Here is a 10,342-nt window from a genome sequence, read left to right on the forward strand (position 1 = left end):
GGTCCATAGGGAGTGGACTCCCTGAGGGGGCCCACGGCGAGAGACGGACATGCTAAGGCTTAGAGAGGTACGGCTCCAGGAGGTGGAGAGGCCTGACCCTGAGAGAGAGTGGACCCCCGAGAAGGGCTGTCTCACTGAAAGGGGCACCCCCCACGGACCGCACGGGGCCAAGAGTGGGAACGCTCTGTGAGTCCGTGACACTAGCACCTGGGGCCCTTGCACCTATCCCCGGCCCCTCAGTGTCCTCGCACACCCGGGCACTAGGGCCAGGGTCCCTTCTGCCAATTTCTGGTCTCTGGGTGTCCTTGGACACCCGTAGACTAGCACCAGGGTCCCTCACCACAGCTGCTGCAGTGCCAGACTCCCTAGTGAGACAGGCTTTGTGTTCAGCACTTGTATCTGGGATGACCTCAGGGAGCCTTGTTAGCAACCTGCCCCACTGCAGCCCCTAATGGCTCAGGGCTTTTGACACCGCTTGACTCATGCCCTTCAGAGAAATGGGTGGGAAGTAGCCAGGAGATAAGTGGCCTAGTGAGAAGGGAGAGAGTGAGAGAGAGATAGAGGCAACCAGCTTAATCATGAAAGTTATTTAAGGCCAGGTAATAACCAGTGGGGAGTGAAACAAGCAAAACAGTGATAGTGTTAAATCTAACTTAATCTTGATAATAAAAGTCAGGTTAAGAAAACTATCACTGGTCACGCAAGTCCTGGTCAGGAGCAGTAGCGTAGCTAGCGGGGGAGCGGGTCAGCGGCTGCTCCCCCATTGGCACAAGTGGCGCCTTGTCAATTTCTTGGCACCTTTTTAATTTTTACTCACCCGGCGGCGCTCCGGGGCTTCGGCGGCACCTCGGCGGCACCTCGGCGGCGGGTCCCCCATTGGCTCCAGGTCTTCATCGGCCCTGAAGGACCCCCCGCCAAAATGCTGCTGAAGACCCGCGGAGTGAGTGAAGGTCCCACCGCCGAGGTGCCGCCGAAGACCCGGAGCGCAGCCGGGTGAGTAAAAGCACCGCCCCATCAGTAAAAGCACCACAGCGGGTGGCGCCTTTTTTTTTTATCGCACTCCCTGTTCCCTCCACCTCGTTACGCCACTGTGGAAAGGCCCTGGCTGTCTCAGGGCCGCCCAGAGGATTCAGGGGGCCTGGGGCAAAACAATTTGGGGGGCCCCTTCCATGAAGAAAAAGGTGCAATACTATAGAATACTATATTCTCATGGGGGCCCCTTTGGAGGCCGGGGCCTGGTCAAATTGCCCCACTTGCCCCCCCTCTGGGCGGCCCTGGGCTGAGGAGCAGCAGCCCGGTTGGCCCCCGGAAACCCCATGCAGAGCGAGGTGGCCGAGCGGCGGGGAAGGCAAACACCTCCTGAGCCGTCCTGGGTGAGCTCTCGCTCCTGGGCTGGTGATGCAGTATTGAACCAGCGCCGCAGCATGATGCTCGGGGACACTGTGCCGCCATCTCTCTGAGTAAGCTTAAAACCAACGTCCTGACCATGTGTGATCACTAAAGAGTCCACTTCCTCACTGCTTAACCCTCCTGTCCTGGCCAGCGTGGGCGATTGCCCCTGCAGTTGTGACAGGAGGAGACATTTTTTCACTTTGTCGCCTCTGTCACTCCGTTGTGGTGCAAGTTGCCTGCCAAGCTCCACCCCAGAAGCAGCTGCATTTCAGACTGGGATGAATGGTCTCTCTGTCTGTACGGATGTTTTCTGTAAATCACAATGCACAAAGTGCATCAATGGCGAATACTGGAATCCTGCTGGCATGATAGCCAGGGCACCATGCTACTGTGTTACATTGTTTGCATCTTTACTTGTGATGATGCCTCACTGCAGGACACTATTGTGTGTCGTGGGGCACAGTCATTATGTGACCCCATCACAATGCACTACATGAACATGCAGCTCTTGAATGGCCCATGCTCATGGGACACAGGACATTTACAACAGTAGAGTCATAGGACTGGAAGGGACCTCAGGAGGTCTTCTAGTCCAGTCCCCTGCACTCGTGGCAGGACTAAGTATTATCTAGACCCTTCCTGACAGGTGTTTGTCCAACCTGCTCTTAAAAATCTCCAGTGACGGTGATTCCACAACCTCCCTAGGCAATTTATTCCAGTGCTTAACCACCCTGACAGTTAGCAAGTTTTTCCTAATGTCCAACCTAAACCTCCCTTGCTGCAATTTTAGCCCATTGCTGCTTGTCCTATCCTCAGAGGTTAAGAAGAACAATTTTTCTCTCTCCTCCTTGTAACAACCTTTTATGTATTTGAAAAATGTTAGCATGTCCCCTCTCAGCCTTCTCTTTTCCAGACTAAACAAACCCAATTTGTTCAATCTTTCCTCACAGGTCATGTTTTCTAGATCTTGAATCATTTTTGTTGCTCTTCCCTGGACTTTCTCCAATTTTTCCACATCCTTATTGAAATGTGGTGCCCAGAACTGGACACAATACTCCAGCTGAGTCCTAATCAGCCTGTTACTGTCCTGAGACTTCCAGGTGAAGGGCAGTCCAACTGTATGGAAGCAGGGAACATGCGTTCAATTTCCAGCTCTGCCAGTGACTCCCTGGGTGACTTTGAACAAGTCACTGAGTCTGACTGTGCCTCTCTTCTCCATCTGTAGGTATGTCTACGTTGGAGCTGGAGGCGTCATGCCCAGCTGGAGGAGACATACTGGTGCTAGCTCGGATCAAAGTAGAGTGCTAAAAATAGAAGTGTAACGGCATGAGCACCAGGAGGGGTTCGTCACCTGAGTGCTTATCAAGGGGCTCGGGTGGGATCACACTCAGCATGGCTAGCTCCTTGCACCACTGTGGCTCCGTTTCTATTTTTAGCACACTAGCTTGATCAGCGCTAGCACGGGTGTGTCTACACAAGCTAGAAATTACATCTCCCTTTTCCAGTGTAAACATCTCCCAAATCATGGGGCTACTTCCTTTCGTCCACCCTCTGTAAACTCTTTGTACTCTACATGTACAGCTTCTAGCACAGCGGGGCCCTGTCTTCACGTGAGGCTTCTAGGCTCTACTAGACTTGTTATTAATAATAATTAATGTGCCACCAAGAAATAAGGGAACCATTGGCTGGAAACCAAGCGTGCAGCACTACAGTAGGCACCTGTCACTTGGAAGTTAACACGGCTTCCAAGCTTTCAGTTTTCTCACATCTGGACATCCAAGGGGACCTCAACAGAACAGCACAAAAGCCACAATCTGGTGGGCAGAGCTCCTGGTGGCTCTGAAGCGCAGCTGGTGCCGGCAGAGGAGGTGGAGAAGGAAGGAAAACAGGGGAGGAAGAGGGGCTGTTTTTTTCTCGTGGTCTCTCTTCAGCGGTGTCATTTCTCCGCGAGCAGCGGCGGCCCGGGGAATGACTCTGCCACAGCTGAGACCCCGCTCTGCTCCAGAGGCGAGGGGTGACAATTACAAACTACTGTATTCTGTGATTTACTTTCTAGAATTTAAAGTATAATCTAAAGTTCTCCTGTGAAAAGCCAGCTGTGCAAACCCTTCTGTGGCTGGATCATTCTTGTGTTTTTATTTTAAGTACAAATAAATATGTATAATGAATTTAAAAGTATATCATTAGTCATTTGATACGTCGGGTGGCACCTTTTTTTATGTGTTCGCTCCCCCTGATGTTAGAACCTGGCTATGCCACTGGCCCCAGGGAGGCTGGGGCGCTCTGGACTGGGAATGGGGGTTGGACCGAGCAGGGCCAGATGCCCAGTCCTAGACCAAGAGCCAGCCCGCCCGCTCGGAGGCTGGCACAGCTGAGCAAACAGCCCCGGAGTGGCCCATTCACCACCAGGCTGGGCGGGGGGGGAGTCGCCTGTTTGCTCCTTCACTGAGGGCTGGGGGCTGTTTGCAGGGCGGGGAGTGAAATGAGGTCACTCGTTTGGCAAGTGCGAATCCCCAGCCCAGCTCCGCATACAGCCTGCCCCTCCCCCGCTGGGCCCCAGCTGCCAGGCCCCTCTATTGGCCTGTCACGCCCCCAGGCAGGACTGTGTCCCACGTAGTCGGTGCCTGGCCCAGGGCACGTGCCCCCAGGCCTGCGGGGAGACTGGCACCACGGAGTCCTGGGCTCCTGCTGCCATCACCCACCCCCCCCAATGGGGGCCCAGGCCCTCGCCTGCCCCACCCAGGGCGTGTTGACATTCCCCCAAGGGGCCTGGCGCTGTGTGCTCAGAGGATTGGGCTGTTAGCTTTGGCCTCTCCCGGAGGCACACGGGCCCTTGGGGGCCGGTTCCCAGAGCCAACGGCCCCCGGCCACGCCAGGGGTGGGGGAATCGCTCCCGATCCTGAGGAGGCCCCTGTCGGGTGTCAGCGAGCAGCACAGATTGTAGCCAGTCCCGCAATACAGAATCGCCTATATGCAGACAGGGGTCCCCATGGATCGCTCAGCCGGGCTAGATGGGAGACCCCAGGGCAGAGGGTGCTCTGCGGAGGCTGAGCTGTCATAGAGCTCTGGGTGTATGTGTGGGGGGCACAGTGCGTTGCAGGGGAGAGCCCCTGGGAGCCGGGGGCAGATGGCAGCCCCCAGGGGCAGGGGGAGGAGTAGAGCTTTGCTGTGCATTTGCCCCCCGGTTATTTGCCTAGAGGCTCAGTGGCGAGACCTGCCCCCACAGGCTGGGGGTGTGGCACAAAGAGGAGCCCATGGCCCGATTGCAATGCAGGCAGAAGCTTTATTGAAAGGCAAGTTCCCGGGCGGGTGTCACAGCTGGGGGCAGCCCCTCCTGCCGGGGATCCGGGCGCAGCAGGGGCTCCGCTCTGCCCTGGCTCACGCGCCAGCTGAGGAGGAGAGAGAGGCCAGTGAGGGACACAGACAGACTCAGTGCAGGGAATGGGGGAGCCTGACCCAGGCTGGACAGACAGAGGGGCCATTAGGGGATGCCCCTCTCCCCAAGAGCCCAGCCGATCTCTGGGGCCTCGGGTGACCCTCCCCCCGGCTACGTGTGCCCCACCCAGGGGTACAGCACCTTACTCCAGGGCTCGCTGGGCTGGGGGGAGGAGAGGTGAGCAGAGCATCTCCTGCACCCCCAGGAGCTGGCTCAGCTGCCCAGGCACCGGGGCAGGTTGTGGGGCCAGGCAGGCCTTGGCCTTATGGGGCCGGGGGAGGACCAGCCAGCAATAGGGGCAGGAGGGACCCCAGCTCTTCACTGCCCCAGGGTGCCCAGCTGGCCTGGGGAGAAAGCATCTGGTCTGGGACTGGACTCCGTGGCCATGGCAGGTTGGGGAAGCTTTGCCCTGCCACTGCTAGGCCTGGACCTGCCTTGGGGGCCCTTGGTCCCTATCCAGGGGGCACAGAAATCCCCAAACTTGAGCCCAGATCGGCCAGGGCTTCCCAGCATCAGTGTCACTCTCTGCCTCCCATCTTTGGCCCAGCCCGTTCCCCCGGCCCTGCCCTCACCTGGTCCCACGGTATCCGCTGGGCTCTCTGCAGCCGGGGCCCGGCGCGGGCCAGGAGCCTTCCACCCTGGAGACCACAGAGAATATGGATGTTATTTCAGCCAGGGCCCAGTCCCCCAGCTGCTCACAGCCAGGACCACAGACCCTGTGTCCCTGCGCAGGGATCGAACCTGGGGCCGCCAGCGCCCAGCCGCTCGCACCTGAGCTAAGAGTGCATCTCTCTCCGGGCACACCAAGCAGCTGGCTGGTGTAGTGACAGGGGCTGGCCACTAGAGAGCGACATGCACTGGGCCAGTGGTGCCCATGGGGTCGGGCGCGAGGGGGCTGGGGCCCAGGGAGAGGTTGTGGGAGCTGGTGCACACAGCTGCGGGCGGGGGACAGGAAATTCTGCAGAGATGGGCTGAGCCCCCTTCCTTCTGGCTGCAGCTGGCAGAGCCCTGGCCCCACACACCCCTCACAAGAGGGCTGGGAATCCAATGCGGTCTGTGCCTCCCCAGAGGGGGCTCATGGCGGCTGCGAGTGGAGAGCCCGGAGCAGGGCCCGCGGGTCAGACAGGGGGGTGCTCTGTGCTGACACTCCCCTGGAAGGAGACTGGCTGCGGGGGGAATGGGGACTGGGCCCAGACAGACACCTGGAGATCCTCCCATAGGGTGGCTGCGCTGAGCCCCGTTAGCTCCCCCAGTCCCCCGATCCCGGTGGGGGAGAAGGGGTAGCACTTTCCTTCGGCGGGGAGGGGGAGGGGGACACCGCACGTCCACAGCTGCCACTCTTGTGAAATCGCTTTTCTCCAGAGCGGCTCCTTTGATGCGGGCGGCGCTGCCCAGCCCTGAACGCTCCCTGGTCTCAAGTGTCCTCATGGGGCCGGAGATGGTTTGTGGGCACAGACGAGGGCCCTTCACGGCACGAGGTGGGGCTTGGGAAAGCCCGGGGGAAGAACGGGGGAGGGTGGTCAGGCAGCCATGGGAGGGGGGCCCTGAGGGTGACGGCTCAGGGCACTAGACTCGAGTCAGTGAGAAGGGGCCACAGGTGGTGACTCCCCTCCCCAGTGCTTGTGGGGGCTGGATCAGGGGCTGGGCCTGATCCCTAAAGGGCTTGAACCATCTTGAGCCTGGGGGGAAGCTGGTATCCCCTGGGACAGACAGGGGAATGTGTCGTGTTTCCTGCCCGAGGTTCCCCCATCAGCCTCCCCTCCTGCAGCTCCTGGAGTGGCCGCCCCCTGGGAGCTAGCTGCTGGGGGGCGGGGGCGGAGCTGTGCTGCAGGTCTGTGGGAGCATGGAGCCAGGTGGGTGCAGCACCCCCCAGCCTGACTAGATCTCCCAGGGTCCCTCGCCCGAGGCTGCTGGGCACAGACAGACCCTTGGGCTCCCTCCGGTGATTCGGGGCTGGGCACCATCCCTGGAGGGTGGGCCTGGCATTTCCCCCAGGGATCGCCCAGGGGCACCACGTGGGGACACCCTCCAACCTGGCTGGGTGTTCCAGGGAAGCAGATTAGGGTGGGGGCAAGATGCCAGGCAGAGGTTACGGAGACAGGATGGAGGAGCAGCTTTGGGGGAGGTGCTGGGCAGCAGGGACCCAGTGACCAACTGGGGGCAGCAGAGGGCAGCAGCCTGGCCGCAGGGCTGGGGCTGGGTGACCCCACAGCTCCCATGGCCCAGGAGCAAGCCTCTTCCCCCTCCATTGACAGTAGTGGTACATCCCCTCCCGCCTTTGGGTTCCCAGCCCAGGTGGGAGCAGGGGGCACCCATGGGCCAGCCTGGGGGTGGTGGGACCCTGGCACATGCCCTGACATTGCTACCCCCAGATCTGATCCCTGATGGGAAAGGGTGGGAGGCTGCGGGGGGAGACCCCTGCTCTGCCCTCCTGGAGTCAGGGACCCCACAGAGCCAGCCCAGTGCCCAGTTTCCAGCGCGCTGGCCCCAGCTCCCCAGGGATCTGCCCAGCCGGGCGCAGTGTGCCTCACCTGGGTGGCCCTGGCTCTCGCACATGCCAATGTTGATGCAGATCTCATGGGACTCCAGGTCCTGGGCCAGCCCGGCCTCGATGGGCTTCACGTACTGATCCACCACCTCGTGGCACTGGTCGGACCAGTAGTAGAAGACGGTGGAGCAGATCTTCTTAATGGCCTTTCCCACGCCTCTCTGGGGGATGGCAGGGGAGCGTTGGGCAGGCACTGGCTGGGGCCTGGTGCCCACCACCCTCGCACATTCCCACCCGCCCTCGCACACTCCCACCCACCCTTGCACACTCCAGCAGATATACCCACCCACCCCTGCACACTTCCACCTGCCATCGCACACTCCCTAAGACATACCCAGCCACCTCTGTACACTTCCACCCGCCCTCGTACACTCCCTCAGACATACCCGCCTGCCCTTGCACTCTCCCTTGCACATGTTCACCCCCCATGCCACCTGGCACGTGCCCTGCCACTCTCACAGGCTTCCTTGCATATGCCCACCCTAGCATGCTCACTCTTAGGCCCATCTCCTTGGCACAAGCACTCTATCCCCCTTGCACACTCACTGCCCGGTGACGGGTCCTTACTGGGTCATGCATGTTGGGCACCATTGCCTTCAGCCCGTCGATGACCGTCCTGCACATCCAGCATATCACCAGGGGGTGCCGCTCGTCAGCGCCCTGTGCCGGGACACAGCAGCCAGGATAGTGCCTCCCAACACATCCTGCCAACCCGTCCAAAGGGGCGGCCTTCCCGGGTGCGTGGGGTCCTGGGGCAGTGGGGGTTTGGGCTCTGGAGCTGGCAGGGGGTGAATCTGGGCCCCCCAGGGGTGTAACATGGGCCCCCCTAAGGGCAGGAGCCTGCGCTGGGGTCTCGGAGGGATGGGAATAAGCCCCCAGGTGCCCACCGGTCCCACTCCCAATCCACACCAGCCAGGAGGCACTGAAGACCCCGCACCCAGCCCCCTGGAGGCACCAGCGCGCTCACCTCAGGCAGCTCGTCCCAGCCGTACACCAGGCAAAACTGCACTCGGCCGCACTGGGATGCTGTGGCCACGTCCCGGCACCAAAACTCGGGGCCCTTCAGGCATTCGGGGGGCTCACCTGGCAGGGCCAGGGCTGGAAGAGGAGAGAACTGGCAAAATGAAGGGCCCCCGCAGCTCTGCTGATGCCCTGACCCACAGCCCCCTGCTAGCCCAGCCCTGGACTTCCCCCAGCTCTGCCTGTGCCCCTCACTCCCGACCCACAGCCCCCTGCTAGCCCAGCCCTGGACTCCCCGCAGCTCTGCTGGTGCTCCTCACTCCGACCCACAGCCTCCTGCTAGTGCAGCCCTGGACTCCTCCCCAGCTCTGCTGGTGCCCCTCACTCCCGACCCACAGCCCCTGCTAGCCCAGCCCTGCCCCCCCAGCTCTGCCTGTGCCCCTCACTCCGACCCACAGCCCCTGCTAGCCCAGCCTGGACTCCCCCCAGCTCTGCCTGTGCCCCTCACCCTCGACCTGCAGCCCCTGCTAGCCCAGCCCTGGACTCCCCTCATAGGTCTGTTGGTGCCCTTCACTCCAAACCCGCAGCCCCCCAACTCTTTACACAAGGGGAGCTGGAAATAGGGAAAAGAGACACAAGGGGGGGGGGACCGCAGTGGGAAGCTGGAGTGAATGGGGGGGCGAGGACCCCGGAATGGGAGGGACAACAGAGGGGAGTGGCAGGAGGGGGTGATGGAGACTGGGATGACAGAAGCAGAGGGGGGGCTGACGGGAGCTAGCGGACGAGGGGGTGTGGTGGGGACCCAGCCTGGGTGCTCGGGGCTAATGGTTTGTCCTCACCCCTCTGCCCCATCTCAGGTTGGGGGTCTCGGGGCCCCCTCCCTGGACACCTGGGTTCATCTCCCATCCCTTAGGAATTGTTTACCCTCCAAGCCCCACCCCCGGCTCATACCAGTCGCCCCCGGAAGCAGGGAGAGGAGCAGCAGCACCGCGATCATCTTGCCCCGCAGGTAGCCGCGTCGCATCACATCGTCCCTTCGCTCCCTGGCCCTATATCCCCTGAGGGGAGCGGCCACGCCCCGTTCCTGGGCCCCAGAAGCCAATACGAGGTGCTGTGGGGAGCTCCCCCCGCCGCGGTGCAGGGGGTGGGGCAGGTTTGGTTTCTTCAGCAGGGCCAGGAAAAGCAATTGACGTGGGCCCCAAACACTTCCTGCCCCCCCAGGAAACCTCAGTGTCCACAAGCGGCCCAGGCTGCAGCAGCTCAGGGTCTCTGTCCCTCCCTCTGCAAGGCCTCCCGTGTGGTCCCTTCAACCTACCCCCTGTCCTGCTGCTGGCCGGGGGGCCGGGGTACATGGGGCAGGATCTCTGGGTAGGGGGAGTATCGGCCTCGAGGGTCCTGCTGCAGGGGTGTTGGGAGCTCTGGATCGTGGAGGGGAGGGAGGTTCCCAGAGGATCCCCCGCCCGTCGCTGTGCAGGGCTCTATATCTGCCCTGCTCCCAGGTGCCAGCACTCGGCAGGGACTGGGGAGTGGCTGGGGCACCCTGCACTGCGGCTGATCTCTGCCCTCCGGGGCCCAGAGAGGGCGGATTAGGGGCATGGCTGGGGCGCCTGTGCAGGGCCTATCCATTTCCCCCCAAGACTCATGGGGGCTCTGTGTGCATAGACAAAGGGCCGCCCTGTGGCCTGCATGAGGAATCTAAAGGGATCCGTGGGTGCTCGCCACCCTCTGCCCCGTCAAGACAGGACCCCTCCTACCCAGGTGTTGGGGGCTGCCTGGCACGGATGGGACACAGAGCTGCCCTCGGATGGAGGTTAGTGCTGGGTGGGCCGCTGGATCCCCAGGCCCTTTCTGGCCCCTGGGTGTCCTCGCACACCCAGGCACTAGCGCCAGGGTCCCTCGCACCAATCCCCGTCCTCTGGGTGTCCTGACACACCCGGGCACTAGCCACAGGGTCCCTCACAACAGCTGCCACAGTGCCAGGTTCCCTGGTGGGACAGGCTCTGTGT

General features: G+C 61.5%; 1 protein-coding gene across 1 annotated transcript; it reads right to left on the bottom strand.

Annotated features, from left to right (window-relative positions):
• Nucleotides 1-4,655: 4,655 nt before the first annotated feature.
• LOC135977099 (prosaposin-like) lies at nucleotides 4,656-9,419 on the bottom strand. Its single transcript, XM_065576196.1, has 6 exons — nucleotides 9,288-9,419; nucleotides 8,344-8,474; nucleotides 7,944-8,036; nucleotides 7,360-7,537; nucleotides 5,401-5,466; nucleotides 4,656-4,781 (listed from the first exon to the last, which is right to left on the bottom strand). Exons 1-6 carry the CDS (start codon nucleotides 9,358-9,360, stop codon nucleotides 4,771-4,773), a joined length of 552 nt encoding a protein of 183 aa, XP_065432268.1. The 5' UTR covers nucleotides 9,361-9,419; the 3' UTR covers nucleotides 4,656-4,770.
• Nucleotides 9,420-10,342: the final 923 nt, after the last annotated feature.

The sequence above is a fragment of the Chrysemys picta genome, chromosome 22, assembly GCF_011386835.1.
Source record: "Chrysemys picta bellii isolate R12L10 chromosome 22, ASM1138683v2, whole genome shotgun sequence".
Classification (NCBI taxonomy): Eukaryota; Metazoa; Chordata; order Testudines; family Emydidae; genus Chrysemys; species Chrysemys picta.